Raw genomic sequence first — 24,070 nt, forward strand, 5'->3', positions numbered from 1 at the left:
AAATATTGTGATGTTTAAATTATCCGCAATCTTATTAACTGTCCGATATTTTTTCTTTATTGAATTCACCTTCGAGAGTGATCAGTTCATAGGCATAAAACATTTAAAATAATAAAATAAAGTAACATACCAAAATTACAAAATGTTTTGCAGTACATACGCATATTTTTATTTATTTAAAATTACTGATCAAAATTTAAAATTTAAATTATAACTAAATTACAATTTTACGTTGCAATGATTAAAAATTTGTTCATTTAATATTCTAATCGCTTTTATATTAAGACCTTTGAATTTTTCGTTTTATTATGTTGGTATTTTGTATAACGACATCTTCAAAGTACTGTCGGTAATTCGTACAGCCGGCAATTGTGTATATCAAAGCATCTGCATTGATCTGCATATAGCATGCAGATACACCCACCCAGCAAGTGTTTATAAAATTGTGTTTCAAAATATTATGAAGCTCCGTTCATAGAACTTAATTTTCCCAGAGGTACGCATAATTTTTTCTCATCTTTAATTTAAAAAGGTTCTGACGCTCTTAATTTCCATTGCTCGTACAATATACTGACAGCCAACTGTCTGTACTAACATTATTACAATATATAGCTTTACTCGGAAACCTTTCAAAATTTAAAAATCCTACATCTCATTTACTTGTTGTTTACATTATTAATCCCTTTGAAATATAAATATCAAGTTGTTGCACGCATCACGTGTGCAGCATAGTTGGGCGTTAGGATTCGTGGATTCTTCTCAACTGGTGAATCCAAATTTGCCAAACAAGCATTCCATCGCGTTTTGTGGAAAGCATAGGCAAACGACGCGTGCCGAACATACTCGTCGAAGATAGTAACTTTCGTTCAAAAAGCGTGGGAGTCGATTGCTTACTGCTGCTGGCAGGCCGGCCCTAGTTCGACCAGTGTGTTTGATGCACCCGTCGGCACGACCTCAGTTTTTGTCATCTCGATATGCGTGGAAGGAACGATGGATGCTCTCTTCTCTGGATTTTGTTTTTCACATACCACGTGATCAGCCAGACTCCGCCATCGGTGAACATAGACGGTAAATAATTGTTTCATGTTCACTTCGACTCTTATTACATGAGGAACTATACAAATTATTAAATGTTAGTAATATTTCCGAAAATGCACCCGAATTGTTGAGCAAGAAACGAGGGTGAACTGAGCTTATCGCTTATTTGTTACTATTCTCATTCGTATCTTGGTACATGTGTCATTCTTTGCGTTCTTAATTCAATATAAAAGAGAGGAAAATCGTGTGAGGAGCTACGATTCAATACTTCCCATTGTTTCCGAAAACCATGAATGAAAGTACCCTTGTGTTATCGGTCGGGTCTCGAGGTTTTTGTTTAGTCTTCTATTGGCACTTTCTATGTATTTTGGTTCCGAACAATTCCTTCGTTCTCAACTTAATCAATGAGAGAGAACTCTGAGTACTTTCAGATTTCTTCTCAACCTTCCCCATTCTTTGCTCTTAAGTAATAAGTAACTTATAATAAAACAGGAGTTATGATCGTTTTTCTTTCTGTGGTTTGATGTAAAGAAAGTTTTTAGTACATTGATCCCTTGGAGCGCAATTTGATTATCGAAATTGTTCGACCACTCTTTTTTTACGTCAACAGAATGAAGATCGTGATATGAATGTACATTATACATGCTTCGAAGCTTTCGTGTTAAACAGCGAATCCCACTTGCGGTTCATCTTGAAATTATTTTATCTCGTTTATCGAGCAACTGGTCCGAGAACGGTTGACCCCTTTCGGCCTACTGTCATTTGGGATCGCGATATTCTTATCCGTGACATAATTTCATGGAGAATATGGACATTGCTTTCTTGTTGTTATTTTATTGCAATATTTGAAAAGAATGTTCGTTACGAAAAATTTGGGGATTTTAAAATTTAAACAGTCCGTGTATAGAATTTTAAACAGAGTTGAACAATCAGTAATATAGTGTGTCTGACTTTAAACAAAACAATTTATACGGTTATAGTACGACCTAAAAATGTTAATTCGTATTTAGATATGTTTTTTTCATGCGTGATATTACAGACATTTCAGCAAGTAAATTCGTGCTTTCGATGCGAACATTGTGAGATTTGGTTCCTGTCTTAGGGGATTTAGTAGAAAAATATAACGTAATTTATATTGTACGAATATAGATTTAAATGTACAATTAATATTCCGTTAATTTTCCAAAACACACGCACTGTAGTATTAAAAAGACAAACTTTGTCTGTATTTCCCTTTTTATTCATTAAAAAACGATCTTTTAACTTCAGAAATAAAATGTTAATATGGTAGCATACAGCATTTCCAATTCGATTCGTTGGTTACTTTAGAACCAATTAGAATGTGACGCCTATGTAGACAACTCGAACTTTTTATATGAGTTTTTTTTAAATAATGCAAATCCAATTATGAATAAAACAGTTGAAGCTAATTTCAAGTACAGAATAATATTTTCTATATATACTATTTATAATATTAAAATTACTGCATTGCAATACTCTTATGAATTATTGACAGGAAATTTATTTATTGAACAGAATTACATAAATATTTATTTTTAAAATTATATAATATATTTTAAAATTATATAATTATATAAATTTAAAATTATATAATACTACAAAAACGAAAAAGGCACTAGATTCTAGAAAAAACAGTTGTAGAAAGAGAGTCAAATATTAATGCAAAAATTATAAATTAACTAAGACAAAATGAAATCACCTATGAAATGTTATGTATTAATAGAATCATTTGTTCTCAAAACGAAAATGGTGAAAAAATTTCGATTATAGAGTCCTTTTGCTTCATATTTTAAAGATATAATATCTACATACAATATCATAATGTTATGCTAGGAAATTCTTAGTTACAGTTAACATTATAAATTTTTTAAAACTTACTCATTAATACACATCTATATATATGTGTGCATATATATATATTACATTACTATAATATAATTATATACTCTTATCACTTTTAAAATGAATTTCTTACAATTAACCCACATAACATATAATGTCTTGAAGACGTTTATTTTATGTCTGAACGTCTTACGACATAATTTCAACGTCTTAAGAACATCCAACAGTGTACGTCTTAAAAACTTGCGAAATTTACATCTATAAGACGTCTTAAAGATACACTAAATAAACGTTTTAAAGACGTCTATTTTTGTCTAAACGTCTTATAGACATAACTTGGACGTCTTTAAGACGTCTTATATAATTTTAAGTCGTCCTAAAGACATATTGATTTTTAACATCGGACATCTCAGAGATGTCTTTTAGATATTTTTTGGACTTTCGTGGATATCTTTAAGATGTTTTTAAGACATCTCTGTGCTATACGGAAATCCCTCCACCGCCATTTTTAATACAAAACATCAGAAGCAATGCGGAACTGTGAATCATAATCACAATTAATCAGTATAATTCAAAATAATTGATAGTCATTGAAACTTTAAAAAATAATACATAGAAAGATTTAGTTAATTAATGTAGTTTAAGAGTAATATTAACAAATTATTGTGGTACTACTGTATTGTGGATTGAATATATAAAAAATGTAAGAAGTTTATATTCCCATTTTATTGGACTAGAGTAGTTCCACAAAGTGAAACTCAAGCTTGAAGTACATTCTTTTGTTATTTGTAGTGTAATTTGAAAAATCCATTTTTCCACAAGGTGTCAGATTTTTTAGTAATACTTTAAAATATAAGTCTTCTTATTTTATTTAAAAATTGGCACGAACTTCCCAAGCAACCGAAGATTAAAATATAGTTCTCGATCAATGTTCTACACTACTCTTTTTGCCTTTAAATCGAGTAGTTGTAATCGTGAATGAAAGAAACTGTGAATAATTGAGATTCAGATTTTTTATTGCATTTTAACATCGCAATTACCTACAGTAATAATTAGAACAATAAAATCTGAAGTCATGAAACAGACACTCAACGAAGCAAATCGAGTTCCTAGGTTATTCTAGTGCAACTTAACGTCCTCATTTAAGGCGTATTTTTTACACCATTCTACTGATGTCTACTTAAAATGGTTATTTTTTCTGCCGGAACGCGAGTTCATTTGCCATGCACTCCTTCTTGCAGTCGTCGATTGCAAGAAGAATGAAAACCGTTTTACAGTTACTGTGATGCATTGACTGCGCATCAAAGAATGCTTAATAATTACAATTATCTTTCTAATCTGAGTTCGTGCATCTTCTCTTGTCCGGCAGAGAACTGGATCGAGTGGTGGTCTCGTTATCGTTCTATTTCCGGTTACATCGCTTTGGTGTACGTGACTTTCTTCATGATTCTTCTCTACTTCAATTTTTCATCATGTATGCATAAATACACCAGATGTGAATATAAATTGATTTATAAAAAAGAAGAAAATATGTCACCCACGTTTTTATTGAACACATTATGTTACAAGGACATCATCAGTATACTCAGTACAGACATATGTACTACCCACGCGTCACTTAAGCTATGATATGAACGTTGCATTTTCATATTATTAATTTAATCATGTTATTTTAAGATGATAGTCAAATACGATTTAGAATTATATTAAAGAGCTTCGCGAAAATAACACAATTTCAGTTAGTACAAATTCAACTGTTCGTAAAATAAAGAAAATCATTTCTTTATCTTACAAATAAACATAAAGCTATTGCTCTCTGAAATCTCAAAAATGTAAGGATGTCTCCCAGGGTAATTACATCTACAAAATAGTCGAATAAATGTAGAGGCATTTGCATTTAGTATAGTACATTTAATAAACTTAAAATAATAATGCTCAATTCAACTATTTTGTGACTAATGGGATATGTATGTTTCATTTTTTGTTGAAAACCTAGTTAACAACAAAAGAGAATTTATGATATTCAAGAAAATAATTTGGTCATGAAAGGATTAACGATAATTATATTATTTGTTTATAAGTAAAAATATAAAGAACTGTACTGTTGCACTTTTTAACAAAAATGAATTTTTATATTTGTTGTAATAGTACTTCATTCTTTTTCTATAATTCTACATTTTTACTGTACTAGTTACAACGATTTTCAAATCTCATACAGTATTCGTGTAACCATTGTTTTCATAGCTTTTTTCGAGTTCATGTAGCTTTGAGAATATCAAAAATAATTGCAGTTCTTTTGATACCCATTTTTTGTTTTTCTGTTTTTCTGTCCACTTGTCTCTTATTAAGGTATTTTTCTATTTATATTCCCATTGGTATTCTGAAAGAACCAGTGCATACATAGTGGTTCAACCATTGGTTTAATTATCCCATTGTTAAAGGTTCGATGGACCTGCTTGAAGTTAATTAATTACATAAGACAGTGTTTTTGAATTTGTAAATTAGAAGTCATTAATGATGCTTCAAATTAATATAATATGTAAAAACTTAACGAAGTATTTATCCATTTTTACAGTTTACAAGGATAAAGTTGTAAGTTTTAAGCAAGAAGTAAAAAAGAAATTAAAAAGAAAAAATAAAATGTTTTGTAAAAGCACAACAATTGGGTAGACAGCGTGAAAAAAAGATTTATAAGTTTTAGAGTAGTTAGGACAAAAAGTTAATATTTACAATTTTCTAAACAATTTTTTTGTTCCCGTTTAAGTCATTGATTTTCTCGTTTCGAGAGCTATTGTGCCGCATGGAAACAATAAATTATCTTATTATTTCTTCTTTTTCTAATTACAAAAGACTTTCTATATGTCTTTCTTCCATTTCCACACACATTTGACACCTTCGTATCAAAGAATTGCATACTTTTTCAAAAATTTATGAGAAAATCACTCATTTGAGCAGACACAAATCATTGTTTATAATTTTATAAATATTGTAAAACTTGTAAAGTTTACCCTAAAAGTTATAAACTCTTCTTTTTCCACCCTGTAGATACGCTCCTATTTTTACGTATACCCTACAGAACTAGAGTAGATAAGTAGCAAGTTGACACTCGATAGATATTTCAACAGTTACGTACGTGATCCATCTAATCCACAGGACCATCCTCTTCTAGAATTGTCTTATCTAAAGGATAGAATTGATTTTATCTTTTCCTTTATAGCATAAATTCATTGATGAATTAAAATCCATTGACGAATCGAATGTCGCACTGTTGTAGTCCTCGATTTCTACATGTGTAACATTCTCGTGAATCTATCGAAAGATGACGTGATTCGTAGCACAATCGACAAGCTCATATGTTCGGAACATGATGTCACGCCAGAAATGTAATGCTTACATTAGAACCATAGCTGAGTCTCTGTTTCTTGAATGCGCCAAGCCCATGCCTTGATATGACTACGCTAAAAATAGACAAACTTTCCTCAAACTTAAAAGAAACCATGTGTATCCTGCCTCAAGTTAAATTCAAAATCAGGAAAACTCTGAGTCTAAAAGAAAAACATTCCTTGCAATTGTATTATACAGTTTTTCACATAAAATTTTCTACAAGTGATTAGTATTCTATGAATAAATATAAAAAAAATATTATATAAACTTAGGCTTAAAATGTTTTATTAAAGAATTGTAACAAACATACAAAATGACAACAGATTGCTTTCTTGTTCGATACCGCACAGAAAGAAACTGTTGGTTTACACCGTTTACATTATAATTCCATTTCAACATGTTGCTCTTTATTATGAATACAGGACTGGCACCTACAGAAATTTAAATCTGTTGCATTACTAGTTTCTTGTTAATTTTCCATAATTGTAGCAAACTGAACCGTACAAAACTGCAAGTGAAATGTATATTACCGTATTGCCAATTCAAAGAGACTCGCGGCATTTTGATATGAAATTGTACAAGATACTAATAGTAAGTATTATTAATTCCAACAAAAACTATGAATTTATCGTTTAAAAAAATAAGGGTTACATATAACTTTTTAATATAGCATTTCTGAGCCTATGCTTACTTAACATTTTTTTCTTATTTTTACATACAGGGTATACTGACAAAGTTTTGCGGGAAAAAACTAAGACGATCTACAATTTTATTCCAATTAAAGTTAGAGAACAATCGTAGAGTAAAATATTGAATAAAGTTTGTCATATTGACGTACAATTTTTTTACAAAATTTTTCAGTACAGTTGCAAAAATTAATATATATGTATATATATATATTATTGTATAAGATGTATATGTATATAATTGTATAAGAAATACATAAAAAATACGTAAAGTCATTAAAACCTCAGTACTTTCCGAGGTATTTCACATTTTATACAAATTCACAACCAATATTTAAACTTTGCATCTTCAACATTTTCATATCCCTTTCTTAATGTTTTCCATCACATCATTTAATTGTTCAGCATCGATATATAAACAATTAATTAATTAATCATCTTCTTTAAAAAAAATTCGGAAAATTTAAGGGGGGTGTAGTTTTAGATACGTCAAGAAATAAGTAATGTTTAAACATCTTTTTCATAGCTAATTACTAAAAGAAAGATTTAGTCTTTTTAATAGGATATAGATTTAAATTTCATTTTTATTCTTTAATGTTTTAAAAATAAAAATATTAGAAAATGGCGAAGTTTCACTGTATTCACAGTATTCACTGTTTCCAGAACCCCTTCTGGTAGAACATTGATTGTTAGCCACCACATCAGGCAGAAACTGGGAGATACGAAATAAAAAACTTTTGTTAATTCATAAACTAGAATTGTTATATACAATATGGCATATTTCAAAAATTTTGATAAATCCAGAAATGACCACAATTTAAAGAAAAAACAATGGTTTTTACACCAAAAATGCTTTAGTCAGTTATAAAAAGTCAAATAATTGAGATATTAAAAATTGTATGCCACAGTCTAGTAATAGTTTTTAGTGTACAAATCAAAAAAAGTTTTTTATTTTAGCTCTAGTTCTTGTCTTGTAACTGATATTCTACCAGACAAAGTTACGAATAACTTCGCTACTTTGACTCGTAAGAAATTGGAAAATGACATTTAAACTTACATTTATACCTCCTGAGAAAGACTAAACTTTTAATTTAATAATTATCTTACTTACTTTTTTATGGTTCAGGATAATGTCCCCTCTTAAAGAACGAATGCACTTTGTAATTGCACCAGCGGTCTATGGAAATGATTGTATTGTAGGATGGATAAATGAGAAGTAAGAGGACGACATAACAAATTTGTTGAAGAGTGTGAAATTGTCTTCTACAATTTTTTTTAAATAACAATTAAAATAGAGTTATAGGTTGTCCTAGTTATTAAAATCACCCTGTCTATATTTTTTTTATAACTCCATATTTACGATTCTATTACAAAATAGAAAAATCATACATTTATCTTTTAGAGTCTTAAATTTAATCGAAGTTATCTTTCAGTTATCATAAAACAAATTTATTAGATTATATTATTACAATTATTACCTCCATTTCAGATGTTCTCGTGTTCACTGTTGCTACCAATGAAACTGATGGCTACAAAAGGTTTCTTAGGTCAGTTAGTGTTTATGGATTTCGAGATAACTTGAATGTACTTGGATGGGGTGAGCCTTGGCAAGGTGGAGATAATATAAGAACCAGGAGTGGAGGAGGATACAAAGTAAACCTTCTGAAGGATGGTTTGAAACAATACCGAGATGATGACCAAAGGATTATCATATTTACAGACAGGTTTGCTTCGGAAAGCTTTTATTACGCATGCAATTATTAATTCATAATTTAATAATTGTTTTTATTCACCAGTTACGATGTGATATTTCTGTCTGGTTTGAATGAAATCATTGAGAAATTCAAGAGCACAAATGCCAGAATTTTATTTTCTGCTGAGGGATCCTGTTGGCCAGATAGATCATTAGCCTCTAAATATCCTCCAGTAACTCGAGGGAAACGTTTCCTAAATTCTGGAGGATTCATAGGCTACGCCTCAGATATTTACGCAGTTTTAACATATGCTCCTATAAAAAATAAGGATGATGACCAGTTATTCTACACCAGAGCCTATCTTGACGAGAAATTAAGGGAAAGTCACCAAATAAAGCTGGATCATAAGTCTGAAATATTTCAAAATCTCTACGGCGCTGTCGGTAAGTATATGGCAAAATAATTTCCTCTTCAAAGAAAGCATATTATTATATTAATACATTTTTTTCAATAGCTGATGTGGAATTGAAATTTGAAGGAGGGAAAGCATCCCTTGTGAACACAGTCTATAATACAGAACCATTGGTACTTCATGGGAATGGTTACAGTAAATTATCTTTAAATGCTTTGGGAAATTATTTAGCCAATGCTTGGAATCCCGATGAAGGATGCGTGGTGTGCTGGGAAGATACTATAGAACTAGATAAAACATTGCCAGAAACGCATCCTGTTCTATTAATCGCCATTTTCGTTGAACGACCTACTCCCTTCTTGGAGGAATTCTTAAAGAAAATATATGAACAAACTTATTCAAAATCAAAGCTGCATTTATTCCTTCACAATAATGTGGAATATCATCAAGATACGATTGACAAATTTATAAGAAAATTTGGAAAGGAATACAAGAGCACCAAGCAAATTCTTGCCAGTGACGCTGTCAGTGAAGTTGATGCGAGAAACTTGGCCATGTATGTTTATAAAAACGAATTAGAAACGGTTCTCATTCATTTTCCTTCATCTTAAAACCTAAACTATTCCTTAGGGACTATTGCTTGTTGAAGGAATGCTCTGGATATTTTTCGGTTGACTCCATCTCTCATCTGGATAACGAACATACATTGAAACTTCTGGTAGAGCAGCAACGAGGGATTGTAGCACCATTATTAGTTAGACCATACAAAATGTGGAGTAATTTCTGGGGTGCAATAATGGATGACGGTTTTTATGCTCGTAGTTTTGATTACATGGAAATTGTAAAAAATGAACGAAGGTAAGTGGTTAGAATGCTTTTAAAAAATTCTTCTATTACTGCATTTAATTGAATTTATTACTATCTAACTTTCTACATAAAAATGGTATACCTCCAGAATTGTTTTGTTCGTATTTCTTTTTCTTTATCATACTAGTAACTTTATACAGTACAATTTACAATTGTTTTTTATACACTACAAGCAAGAATATGAATTTAATCGAAAGCAATAGAAAAGTCAGTCTTGAAAGATCTGCGGTCGATACTATACATATTATCAGCTGTACATTCGTAGACTCCAGCATCCATTTGAGTCGCAGGATCGATTTCCAATTTCGATTTTACTTTATCAGGACCAACTTGCCATTCATGTATCTGTACACCAAAAATTTAGGATGTCAGACATTACCATATTTAATTACTGTGGTCAAAATAAGATATACAGACATGTAAATAGAGATGAGTATAAATTTCAGCTCCGTCTTTGAACCATGTGATATGTGGTCGTGGATTTCCACGCGCTACACAAAGAAAGGCGATTTTATGCCCTAAAACATACTCCAAGTCGAAATGGGACGCCAACAATATTTTTGCACCCTAAAGAGATATTTATCAGTTTTCTAAATAATAATTAAGAAAGCAAAATTGACGCTGTTCGTAGTCTACATACGTTATGATTGTTATAGTATTGATCACTCTCTGGGTCGCGGTACTTTCCAGTTATGGGCAATCCTATTTGAACTCGCGACCGAGTTTTACCTCTACCTCGTCCTCTTCGACCAAGAATTTCCTGGCTATGCAGTAGCAATACGATTAGCAGAAATAACATTGCCATAGAACGTGACATGACGGTCTAAGAAAAGTAAATAAAAGCATGTGATAAAATTAGCACTTTGTGTAGTAACATAGCAAACTATAACAGACACCTTAAATTAGATAAGAAAAACTATGGAACTACTTTATAAGCTTTAAAAAGAAGATACACATTTAAATGTTCATCCAGAAGTAATGAAGTAAGGTGTCATTGTACTTCAAGTTTTTTAATATATTAAAAGGAAGTTTGAGGACTTCAAGTATAAATGGACCTGGAATAGCAGGACTCTTTTGATGTATGATTCAATAACGTCTTCACATTGTTTGGTTCTTGAGATAGAATGTTATTTCACAAATTGTGCAACATTCTTCTGCATCGACATGTCGTGAATACTCACCGAGTGCGGACAACGTACGACGATCACACGAAACTCCGATGTAACTGACAGTCACCTACTCATTACTCCCCTAATGTCCTCTCCTATCTATTACAGAGATGTAGACAGATACTATCAGACCATACACATGTTGCCTGTACGTGTGTTCATTATTCCTTTGACACCTATTTGAAATATGTCATTATGGAATTCTAATCCTACCAATTTGGCACACACTCAATTCAACCACTAAGTAAGATGGATAAGTGTATAAAGGCCTGGATCAAAGAATAGGAATAGAATTTCTTATTTATTTTGATGAAATTAATCTCCACTGTTTTGAAAACTGACAACTGTGTTACATGATTCAATTTGTCTAAAAATTCAATTTTCGTAGTCAAGAATTTTGTTTAAGTATAATTTTAGGTATAATTCTCAAGTGAAACTTGAATTCGATGATGTACTGAAGAATTATTGAAGTGTAAAGCTATTTTAAACGTTTTATACTTCGTACTACAGATATACTACCCTTATGAGAGTCAATTGCGATTTAATGAATAAGAGCTAGGGGGACTCTGAATTTCTAAGTACTCCGTTATGCACTTGAATTCTTAATAATAACGGAATGTGTGCATTAAAGAAATTCACGGACTATTTCATCTGATTTCCTTACATAGACCCGCATTCGTTACGGTAGCATTTTAATTGAACAAATTATTATTTTAAAGTCTCAGGTTCACTTGAAATTTAACTTTTCGCTTGTAATTAATTTCGTCACTATTTATTACTATATAACAAGAGAATTATTTATAATTTATAATATTATACATATTGCTTTCAAAATATAGCATGATTCCATTGCTTATTTTTTGAAATTATAAAATCAGTAAACCATGTTCGCATTTAATAAGTAATCATGACATAATCCGTTCTGAAACCACGTCGATCAACTGCGTATTGATTGTCCGCTTGACATTCATAATATCCAGCATCTTTCTGTGTAGCCGGATCAATTTCCATTTTTGATTTTAGTGTATCGTTACCAACGGGCGATTCGTGTACCTACAAATTTACATTATAATATTTCATTTTATTATATCATCAACATTATTGAAAGTTTCAGTAATAAGAGTACCTGAAAGAATTTGTGATTGTATAATTCGATTCCATCCTTCAGCCAAGTTATCTCAGGTCTTGGAATCCCAGTAGCCATACAGAAAAATGTAATTTTTCTACCCAGCATGTAATCTAATTCAAAATGGGAAGCTTTCACTATTCTTGCACCCTATAATTTGATTGAAAGAAAAGAAACAAGGGTTGAAATTTCTTGCAATTTTTAAAGAACTACGTTGTAAAGAAATATGTTTTGTACTCACATCTTTATTTTCATAATAATTTGCGCTAGCTGGATTTCGATGAGGGATCAAAATAGGCATTCGTGATTTATACAATCTTCCTCCACGATTTCTATTGCCTCCTCTGCCTCCTCCACCTTTTGCCGCTTCCGTACTTATCAGCAACGTGATAAATAACAATACACACAGAAATATCCATCTCGTCATATGTTGCTGATAGATAGGAGTCCTTGTACACATTACATGTAATGATCACACTTCGATGTACTCCAAATAAGATAAAACATAAAACAGTTTCAGTTTAGATACAATTGATTTCACATCATACTATATAACGTTTACAAATTTTTCAAACAATTTTCAACTTGTTCACTAATCATTAATCTTCTTATTTATTCTTAAACATAGAATGAGTTTTCTGAGTAGCAGTTCAGAACTTCACTGAAGTGCAAGTGTACGCAGCAAGAGTGGAACGGTATCTGGGACGCTTCTTCTTTCAAGTGGCCAAATAAAATCGGTGGCTTTAGACCCTCTGCTTATCCCTACTGCCTAAAATATGAACGAATTGCGCCGGATGAACATGCCATCACTGGTGACAGAGTTATGAATCTCAATTGGATAATTATGTACATAACCCATTGCTAGTGTATTCGTCTCCCAATCATGGCTTAAGAATGATTGCCTTACAAAATATTTAGGGGGTGACCTCTGAAAAAACAATATTATCTCGCGTGATAAGCAAACAACTATCCTAGTCCCTCTAGTGATTATTATAATATCTATCACTTCACTGACCTTCAGCTCCTGAGAATGTCAGAACAAGGGGATACCCATATATGATTAATCGTTAACTCCTGAACGATTCGTCCCTCTTGCCTGAATTATCTCTTGATTACAATATATACTAGGTTGTCCCATAGATCCTTTTTATAAGCTGCACACTTAACTTAGTAAGACAATGAAAAGGACTTATGGAACAGTCTAATAAATTAGTTTTAATAGGCTTTAATAAAACAAGTGCTTAATAGGTAGGATAAAAATCAATAGAATAGCTGATTTTAATAATAGTAGTTCATTAAATGTTTCATGTAATTTGTTAGATCACTCTTTGACTAGATTATTAAATTTTCTGTTTCAGAGGATTGTGGAACGTACCGTTTGTCAGTAGCTGTTACTTAATTAATGCAACACTGATAAACAACAAAAATACTCGTCCGTTATACGTGGAAGGCGATTTAGACACTGACATGGCTTTCGCTTATAACAATAGAGAACGATTTATCTTCATGTATGTTAGCAATAGACTCGATTTCGGACATCTAGTTAACCCGGATAGCTATGACATCACTTTGACCAATCCTGACTTATATCAAATCCTCGACAACAAGTTAGATTGGGAAAAGAGATATATACATGAAAATTACTCCGAAAATTTTAATCCTAACCGAACTCCTATACAGGTAAGATTTATGTCCTAGTATACTTTATTCTTTAAATCTATAATTTATTCTTTAAGTCTGCATCTTAAAAGCTCAAGTAAATATTTTTTGCAGCCCTGCCCAGACGTATATTGGTTCCCTATAGTTAGCGAGAAATTCACAAAGGAACTGGTAGAAATTATGGAAGCATTCGGAAAGTGGTCAGACGGATCAAATAATGTACGCTAACTAAACACATTTTATATTAATTCCATCAATAACATAATTATAAATTTGTAATACATTGCTGCAGTCTGGACTGTTAACCTGTTAGCTATATAGCTCTGTTTGAAAAGTATAATATGCCAATACCTACGTTGTATCGCAAAATGAAGAGATGCGCGTATACTCGTCAAACATAGAGTATGTACAGCTACTGTAAAGTTTAATTACATTATATTGCAATGGCAGCTGATGTTGTTAAAAAATCAATAATTTTATTGCTTAAATTCATTGAAATTATTTAACATACGTAATTTTCTTATTAGAAGAAAAAACAAAAAAATTAAATACTTGTAAAAAAAATGATAAATTAAAAATTTAATCTCTTCTTACACAATGATATTGTTTAAAACAAAGTATAGCACAAACTGGCATCGCGCATATTGAACATTAATATCTTGATTCTTTTAGAATATTATTTTGGAAACACTGCAGAGGACAGTAAAGATTAGCTTAATATTTAGGCGCGCCATAATGAACAATTTTTTTATTTTCCGGTTTCTCTGAAAGGAGTTTGGTTTTGTCAAAAATAGAATAAATATCTTGACGAGATAACAGATACAAAATTAAAAAATATGTATATACTCACAAATTTATAAATATGTTTCACTTTTCACTAAAATTTGAATTTAAATAACAAACAATAATTTTTTTTTGCATGACGAGTACTTGTCATGTACAGTTAACAGGTTAATAATCAAAACAATTAAAGTAAAAGTAGTATAATGCTACTATAAATACGATCTCTTCGACAGGATCCAAGATTAACGGGTGGTTATGAAAATGTACCGACTCGTGATATTCATATGAATCAAGTGAATTTTGAATCTCAGTGGCTATACTTCTTAAAGGAGTACGCTAGACCTCTGCAGGAGCTCGTGTTCACCGGATATTACCATGATGTAAGATATTAAATACACTTTTAATGCATGCATCAATCATTTTTAGGATCCACGAATTGAAGGCGGATACGAAGCCGTTCCAACGCGAGATATTCATATGAGACAAGTTGGTCTACATGAGTCTTGGTTAAACTTCCTTTACGAATATGTTGGCCCCTTACAAGAGCATGTTTTTGTAGGCTACAATACGAGTGTAAGAATTATCAAAAATAATTTTGTGCAGACATAAGGGTACTTTTTTGTTGGTTGCACAAAATTATATGCACTGTCAATACTTAAACCACTATTGCACTGCTTGCTTTTTTGGTTATAAGCTTTGTATTCTGATTGGGCTATCTATTATTATACCCAGTTCCTGATTTGAAAAAGGACACTACCCTGAGACGTCACAAAAAATAACGTTTTTAGAAATTTTTTCATAGGTAATACTGTTCGACAAATTTTCACTTTTTTTCGATTTTGTAAACGTGAATAAACATTTCTTATAGATTTCGACGTGCTGATTACGAATCTGCAAACCGTTTTTTTCCAGAACGTACAGTTTTTGAAAAAATCAATTTTGAAAAAAATGACAAATTCTCAACTTTGGGATTTTTTTCTACTTTTACCGTAGTAGTTATTTAGTTGCTCTTTGCACGAAATGATTCTGTGGACTCTCCCGAATAAAGTAATATAAATAGTTATTATATAAACATCGAAATAGGTTTAAATAACAATTAAAGTGAAAAGGACACCCAAAACGCACCCATTTTTGCTGATACTTTTCACTTTATTTCAAAAAATAAGGGTCTAGGAGAAAATTTGACTATACCACGCGATAGAGCAAACCTTTCTACTAAGGAAAGCATTAGGCGAATGTTCAAAATTATTTTTGTTTTCAATATAGAAATAAAATAGTTTGGCGAAACGCGCGGCGGAGACAGTGGTACTCAATGACAGCGGCGCGCGCGGAGGACGCTTCGCCTACCGCCTGCCGTTCAGCGGTCCCTATACGCATTGACGTCATTGAGTACCACTGTCTCCGCCGCGCGTTTCGCCAAACTATTTTATTTCTATATTGAAAACAAAAATAATTTTGAACATTCGCCTAATGCTTTCCTTAGTAGAAAGGTTTGCTCTATCGCGTGGTATAGTCAAATTTTCTCCTAGACCCTTATTTTTTGAAATAAAGTGAAAAGTATCAGCAAAAATGGGTGCGTTTTGGGTGTCCTTTTCACTTTAATTGTTATTTAAACCTATTTCGATGTTTATATAATAACTATTTATATTACTTTATTCGGGAGAGTCCACAGAATCATTTCGTGCAAAGAGCAACTAAATAATTACTACGGTAAAAGCAGAAAAAAATCCCAAAGTTGAAAATTTGTCATTTTTTTCAAAAACTGTACGTTCTGGAAAAAAACGGTTTGCAGATTCGTAATCAGCACGTCGAAATCTATAAGAAATGTTTATTCACGTTTACAAAATCAGACCCGTGTTGAACAGTGTAATTAGCGAATAAAAGATTTAGTCGTTTTGGACAATATAAATGTAAGTATAAGTTTTATTTCTCAATTTTTTAAAAATAAAAATAGTGCAAAGCGGCGAATCTATTCGCTGTTCTCTTCGGGTGAAACATCAATTGCTGGCCATCGCCCTAGACAAGAATGGGATGGTTTGAAATAAAAAAATTGTGTTGATTCAGAAACTAGAAACTATTATCTACAATGTAATCTACGATTTTTTTATATTTCAATTATTTGATTTCTTACAATCGATTAAAGAAGTTTTTTGACTCAAAAACTGCAACCATTTCCATAATTACTAAAATTTTTGAAAAATCGTACACTAACATTGTAAGTAATAGTTTTTAGTTTATGAAACAACAAATTTTTTATTTTAGACCTCTCAATTCTTGTGTAATATACAGTCCAGCAACAAGTAGAGATTACGGGAACAATGAGTAACTCCGCCATTTTGTAATATTTTTACTTTTAAAAAATGAAAAAGTGAAACTGGAACTTGCATTTACACTTTCGCAGAAAGACTAAACTTTTCATTTAGTATCTATTTACGAAAAAATTTTAAACATTATGTACTTATTTTTTGACGCTCGGCGGGGTGATAGCCTCCCTTAAATAGTAATAAGACCAAGTATACTGTATATTCATGCATAACAGTAGCACATATTATTATTGCATTAAGTATAGTGATGCCTTAGAAATTGCTCTGGATTTTGCCTTCGAAATTAATCTGCACTAGCCTATCAGATCTTGGAACTGACCCTAAGGGGTGAATCGGCAATGTTACGTATCTAAGATATAAATAAATATACAGAAGTATGTATAGCCAGGGACCATTATCCCACAGCTAAAGATGTTTTTTTTCCATAAAAAAAACATACTCCAAGTTTCCTAAAAGATCTACCACTCCTCAAACTTGGCCAGATACCGAACCTCGATCAATTTTTAAGGCAGTACTCTACTAATAGTAACATGATCGTATTTATTCCGTGCATTAAATGCATTTATGAAGATTTTGTGTCATCAAATTATATGTTAACAATTAATTTATTATTTTTATGTAAATTAATAGCCGCCACGCGCTCTCATGAACTTCGTCGTCAGATATCGCCCAGACGAGCAACCATCCTTGAAACCACATCATGACAGTTCAACCTATACCATCAATATTGCTCTCAACAGAGCGGGAGTGGATTACGAAGGCGGAGGATGTAGATTCATCCGTTATAATTGTTCTGTGACGGACACGAAGCCAGGCTGGATGCTAATGCATCCTGGAAGACTAACTCATTACCATGAAGGACTTCGAGTCACCAGTGGCACGCGATATATCATGATTTCATTTGTTGATCCTTGATTAACTGGAGACATCGTAGGACATTCTTAACATTCAGTGGAAAAGCGATGTATTATTTGTTAGGAATGAGAAAAGTCTTAAACATGTCTTGCTGTCTTGGTAGGTGAAACTTAATATCAAAGTGAGTGAAATATGCATTTAAGAAAGAATACGTGTTTTCCTGTTAATGTTATTTTTCTAATATGAAAGTATAGAAACGCTGAACGTTTTACAGTCGTAAGTATTTATATGAAAATAAAAGAGTTCAGTTACATTTGTATTCATATCACCTTGACAATACCATAAAATGATCATACCCATGAATCCATTGTTCTTTCCTTTTTTATTAAAAATTCACTTTTTTTAAATTATTTACAATTTACGGTTTCTACATAATTATTTTCACATTTTTTTCAATCTTTGTTTTATCGAATCTTAAGCCGTATGTATTTAAATAACGGATCACCAATTCTACTGCGATTACACATTGTACGCCGCACAGTTTAAAAAAGAAAAGCATTTTCACTCGGTCTCTTCCTCTCAGACTTCGCCCATTTATACAGATTTCAATATGTTACATTATATATTTAGGAACATCCGTAGGATAAGTAATTAGAAGATTAACATTACCGAATAGCAAACTTTGAAAAATCGATTTAATTGTATTTCTTTCGCACATTTATTTACATAGTAAAAAAGTGCTTTGTCAGAGAATGATATCAACGCAGTTGTAGGTCACAGCGCAACAATAGCATACTTAGATTCATTCAATAGACACTTTTTGCATGGGAACATAAGTACATTTAAAATTAATTCAAGTATTACATACTACTCTGTTCGAACCAGCGCTTCTTTTTTCCTCTTTTTTTAGATACACAAATACTTTTTTTAACCACAAGAACGCAATCGAACTAATCGGCGCAGCACAAGTAACAAGCGATTATATAACGTAGCAGTACGTTATTATAAAGGTATTCTCTGCCAGCGAGTGCCTTTGCCATTTATAGAATATTTGGTAAACACGAATGCCGTTCAAATTCACAGTATCATTTAATTTAACTAGGCAATTATTTACAAGTTTGTTCGATTTATAGAAAAAGAGGTGTGATTATACATTATATTCTTAGTAGCCAGCTCGTTTTAATTCATTCAATTGATGGGCCAGCTTTTCCTCTTTAGTTCTTCTTGCTTGACCCAACTTCCTACATTCAATATAAGTGCTAAGAAAACGTTCAACATCAATTTTTCTGTTCAAAAAATCCTCAGCGATTCTTTCACTCTCCTCATGACTTTCATCTGCTGCTTTTCTTAAGCATTCCTTTATATGATCCGGAGTAAACACTTCAGACAACTTATTATATCGTTGTATCAGTTGATCGTATCTGGCCTTGAGCGTGGCAACTGTTTGCACTTTATTGGCTACGTCAGACTGTAATTCTCTAAGCTCGGGTTCTTTCACTACGTTAGCCTCTGAGAAATTAATGAAAAAAGAGAAAAAGAATGTAGATAAATTTCCAATAGCGTATAATGATCTTGAATTAATGATAATGTCAAGTACTTCATAAATACACTAAACGAAACATTTGCTTTTATATTTTGTGTATAATTAATTAAAAATTAGATATTCATTGATTACTTACCGGCAGTTTTTTGGACCCAATTTATTGCATCATCGATAGTTGCGTTAATGTCTTTTAATTCGGAATGTTTGTCCAAAAATTCGTCCAGTCTATCGTCGTCTTCGCTAAGCAACTTCAATTCCTCATTACTTAGGTTGTTTAATTCTGGAAACGCGACACTTTGTGGGGTCTTCGTTTGATTCGATAACGATTGCTGATGGTAATTTGCGTTTGAGTAATGTGAATTCAAATACGTTCCCTGTTGATTCGAATTATATCTCGACGGATCTGTATTATGAAGTGAGCTACTCCTTGAACTCGGGATATACGTCGAATGCTGCGACGGAGAATTGAACTTCGTATGACCATCACCTACGTACGTAGTTCCTGAATTTGTGTGATTGTAATTATAAATACAAGTACTCGCACTAGGGGATGAAAATTGGGGCAACTGTGTAGCGTAGTAAGAACTAAACGACGGTGTTATTTCTGAGTACTGTTGCAAGGAGTATGAAGGAGAATTCCTTCCCTGTAAATCTGTAATTGTATCATTAATAATACAGTTTCTTTGTCTTCTTTCTTATATTGGATAATACTGACAAATAGGTCAGACTATAGCTCTGTTCCAAGTGATGTTGTCAATACTTCTAAATTAACTCATTTTGTGTAATTAAATTTAGACTGGCTTTGGACAATGTTTTTTAGCTTAAGGTTTATTCATATTAGACAAATTACTTAAATTGAAGCAGTTTGATTAAAAGTAATTTTGGACAACTTCTGCAATGTAAACCTGTTATTCACTGGACAATATATCCTTTCAAGTTTCTATTTCGTCTTCAGTCTTATTTAAATTAGTCAAGTTACTTGAATACAAGTGATTTGAAGCAATATGACTAATGTGAATGTATTTTACTTGACTTCAAATATCCTTTTAAGCTTCAAGTGAAGTTGAGGTCCCTTCAACTTTTCCTTGCCTTGAAATACACATTAATTGATTTACTACCACACTTAAATTCACGTAATTCGAATCTAATCTGAATAAACCTGTTTTGACATAAACCATATTTTTTAAAGTTGTTTTCTATTTTTCTAAAGTACCTTTGCTATAATTATAGATGGTTAGGGAATTTTTTGCTGTGCATTTATAATGCAACTATTGCAATTTTATTGCATTTACTCTACATAATAAGCATATTGCTTTTTCATCACTATTTCAGAATATGATACACTTCTCAAAATTGTGTGCTTATTAACTAAATCAGATGTACATTTAGATGCTAAACAGCCTAAACACAAGAATAGTGTCATAATGACTGAACATTAAAATAATATTTCTGTGAACACTGAAATATTTTGTAAAGTACTGTGTTTTCAATGTCCTTATTTTATATTTTTCATATGCAAAATGACACGAGAAATCAATTCATGCAAAATTATTGTAAAATTCCATTACAAAATTAATTACAATCACACTTTACTAGTATATCGATACACTTGTGAAAAAAGTCATACAGTAGGATAGTAAAACTCATTAAACAATGAACTTCTGGTTTCACTTGATACAGAACTATAGCCTGGTCTAGTTACTAAAATTACTTTGTATATAATTACATAATTGACTAAAATATTTACCTCTATGCGATTTTACAGACCCAGGAGAAATATCTTCTAGCAGTTGTGGAGGGTTTTTACTGAACTCTCTAATAATTGCTTGTACAACACGACCAAGATCACTATGCACTGTAAACTAATATACAAAACACAGTTTTTAATGTTCTAACAAATACAATTGACAATATGAGAAATCTTACATTCAATAACCCTGGTGCACTTGTGATTTCGCTGTGTTCATTACACCAAGGGTGACTTATTGGAGGAGAAACCCTAAGCACTGGTTTTTCCAACGGAAACTCCGGCGACAAAGAGACCATAATAGCCATTCTCCTTTCCCCTGCATTGAATTGTACTTGATATTCCACATCTTCTCTTAATTCTATTACACTACAACAGAATAGATCATATGCAATAATTAACCAACTATAACATATCTCCTACAATTTAGTATTAATTGTACATTATAATGTTAAGACTATGTACAATAAAGAAATCTGGGAAACAGACAATCAACAATTTGCAATCCCTGGCATTCCTAATTTTAATCAAATTGATATAATAACAGTAAAAAATAATAGTATATAGAATAATATATTTCAATTTATTCTAGAGCACATTCAAAGCTGTATGTTAATAAAGTTTAACTGAGAATAAAGAAATCTTTCGTCTGTATCAACGCAATAATATAAAAAATAACCTTGGTAAGTATTTACTAGGAAATAAAAGGTAGCATCTCAGAATTTTAAACAAAGGACTTTAATTGAAAGCTCTTAATAACTTCAGTCTGCATTAAAAACGATGACATCATTAATCCATGTGTGACGGAGGCTTCATGGCGGGAAGAAAAAGCTAGTTCCTAATTTATCTTTGTTCTTCAACTCGCTTTAACGGAAATCATAAGTTGCTACACGGGGAGACGCATATATATTTCATTTCTATCTTATTCTTCCTTGTGCAAGAATCGCAAATTCGTTCGAAACATTCTACATACGAGGGAGACGTTTCTACCACTGGAGATTCACTAAAAACAAGCAGGCAGAAAGGCAGACATCGGACAGACGAACGCACTGAAGGGAAGAGGTTATGTTATCAGGTGAAATTAATTTCGTCTTACTTGTCGTTGAAAATTTTCAGCGTGTCGATCTGCCGTTTTCTCTTGACCGCGACATTCTCATTTTCCCCACGAAATATTCGCGATATCATTTAAAAGCGTGAAGTGTGGATAAAACATTCGCTTATTCTTCGACCAGCCTGTCAAACCAACCATCCAGCAGCAACAGAACAGCTGTTTCCTCCTGACCCCTCTCGTCGCGCAGCGCATTACCATTCAGGGGAAATATCGCGATCCTATGACAGATGCGTGATACACTCGCGAAATGCCGTTTCAAGCTCTGTTGAAATCGGTACGGCGTAGACAAGCCTTTTTAATTATTAACTATCCACTTAAAGCTACTTAACTGATCGCCTGAAAGTGTTGCTACACGTTATCCAACCAAGACTAAGGAGATGATTAAAATCAATGATGCCTGATTTTCCGATATTTCTCTATTTTTAAGGTCTTTAAAAGAAAATGTTTGACAAAATTTATGAAACTTTATTCATTTTCTGAAATATAAAGTTAACGATTCTTTGCTCATAGTTTTAAATAATAAGCGAGTGAAATTAGATTGTGTGAAAAGCTTTGGTTGCGAAAATTACAATACTTTGGAATTTTCATTTTAATGAATTTTCGCGCCAAAAAATTGAAGAGATACGTCAGTAACATTGTAATTGTTATATAAAAAATGTTTTTTGGGTACTCTAACCGTAGTACTGTAATTTAGTTCTGTAATATAGTTCTATTAACTAGATATTTACAACAGAAATAAGCATATTAAAAAACACAGACTGTCTTTTCCCTTGAATATTAAAAATTTATTCACCTTACAGATCACGAGTTACTGTATAAAGTCATCTAATGACCATACTGATGATATAACGTACTCTTCGGATGTTTTAAAATTTGTAAACATAAATTGTTATGATAAAAATAAAGAATGAAAACTAAAAAAATCAGTTATAAGTTAACTGTGATTAATCCTTTATCGCTCACGCCCGAGCTAGGTTTAGACTCTTCTTATAAGCATTCGCTGCCCATCACGCGACAGCGTGTGATGAGGTTCCTCACAAGTAGCCTGTTACGTACCATCAAGTGATGGGTTTATGTTCAGTTAATATAAGCTGTGTGGCTGGCAGTTTGGGATCGTCTCAGATCGACAGTAAAGATGATAATGTTACGAATAATGTTTACGATTTAGACAATTTTTGTTTTTGAATTTTTTCTTGCCTTGTTTAAAAAGCTTAAGTTAACATACAGCAATAAAAGCTATTGCATGATATTTTATAAACTTGGAACGGTATTTAAGAATTTTTGTAAATTTTTTAAAATACATTTAGGTTGTAGATGGAGATTTAGAGATGTATGTAAGTACATATGTATATAAGTAGACCACCTAGTGTGTGACATCTTGTAGGTATATTAGATAATGCGGTAAAAATATTTATTCGTTAACTAGGTTTACTAGCATCAGTGACAAAAGTACAATATGTTCCTTATACCCAGCCACAGTCATACGTATGTATGCACATACTTGGCTGTGATTTAACGTTTGAAAATTGTAAAGGGCGCTCCAAAATCAGTGGTTTTTGTAGGAGGTCGGTATTTCAGAACATGAGATATGAAAGTCAAGTTATCGATCAAGTATTTCGTTAGTAGACTTTATTCTGCAGATGGCGTTGATACCAGATTTTAAAACGAAAAGAAGAATCAAAACACTTCTAACAACAAAAAGTTTTTTTTAACTTAGACTTTCAAATATAAATAGATGATATACGAATGAAAAAATTTGACTAACCTTTTAATACATAAAGTTTCTCTTTCTTAATTATCAATTACTAA

General features: G+C 31.9%; 3 protein-coding genes across 5 annotated transcripts; 1 reads left to right on the top strand and 2 right to left on the bottom strand.

Moving 5' to 3' along the window:
- Nucleotides 1–744: 744 nt before the first annotated feature.
- On the top strand, nucleotides 745–18,173 carry Plod (procollagen lysyl hydroxylase). Its single transcript, XM_076380552.1, has 9 exons — nucleotides 745–1,068; nucleotides 8,461–8,695; nucleotides 8,768–9,108; nucleotides 9,180–9,633; nucleotides 9,708–9,935; nucleotides 13,598–13,919; nucleotides 14,013–14,117; nucleotides 14,915–15,061; nucleotides 17,636–18,173. Exons 1-9 carry the CDS (start codon nucleotides 975–977, stop codon nucleotides 17,918–17,920), a joined length of 2,211 nt encoding a protein of 736 aa, XP_076236667.1. The 5' UTR covers nucleotides 745–974; the 3' UTR covers nucleotides 17,921–18,173.
- LOC143180670 (immunoglobulin domain-containing protein oig-4) lies at nucleotides 9,975–12,981 on the bottom strand. 3 transcript variants are annotated; one of them, XM_076380560.1, is made up of 5 exons: nucleotides 12,481–12,981; nucleotides 12,240–12,389; nucleotides 10,585–10,767; nucleotides 10,362–10,511; nucleotides 9,975–10,289 (listed from the first exon to the last, which is right to left on the bottom strand). In XM_076380560.1, exons 1-5 carry the CDS (start codon nucleotides 12,697–12,699, stop codon nucleotides 10,131–10,133), a joined length of 861 nt encoding a protein of 286 aa, XP_076236675.1. In that variant the 5' UTR covers nucleotides 12,700–12,981; the 3' UTR covers nucleotides 9,975–10,130. The 3 variants fall into 3 exon arrangements, with proteins under 3 accessions (XP_076236675.1, XP_076236672.1, XP_076236673.1); XM_076380557.1 differs by lacking the exons at nucleotides 12,240–12,389; nucleotides 12,481–12,981 and adding an exon at nucleotides 11,126–11,326; XM_076380558.1 differs by lacking the exons at nucleotides 12,240–12,389; nucleotides 12,481–12,981 and adding an exon at nucleotides 11,000–11,101.
- A 50-nt stretch (nucleotides 18,174–18,223) lies between the features above and the next one.
- Nucleotides 18,224–22,447, bottom strand: Vsp37a (Vacuolar protein sorting 37A). The gene is made up of 5 exons (XM_076380554.1): nucleotides 22,247–22,447; nucleotides 21,330–21,519; nucleotides 21,151–21,265; nucleotides 19,540–20,055; nucleotides 18,224–19,369 (listed from the first exon to the last, which is right to left on the bottom strand). Exons 1-5 carry the CDS (start codon nucleotides 22,333–22,335, stop codon nucleotides 19,023–19,025), a joined length of 1,257 nt encoding a protein of 418 aa, XP_076236669.1. The 5' UTR covers nucleotides 22,336–22,447; the 3' UTR covers nucleotides 18,224–19,022.
- Nucleotides 22,448–24,070: the final 1,623 nt, after the last annotated feature.

The sequence above is a fragment of the Calliopsis andreniformis genome, chromosome 6 (assembly GCF_051401765.1).
Source record: "Calliopsis andreniformis isolate RMS-2024a chromosome 6, iyCalAndr_principal, whole genome shotgun sequence".
In the NCBI taxonomy this organism is placed as follows: domain Eukaryota; kingdom Metazoa; phylum Arthropoda; class Insecta; order Hymenoptera; family Andrenidae; genus Calliopsis; species Calliopsis andreniformis.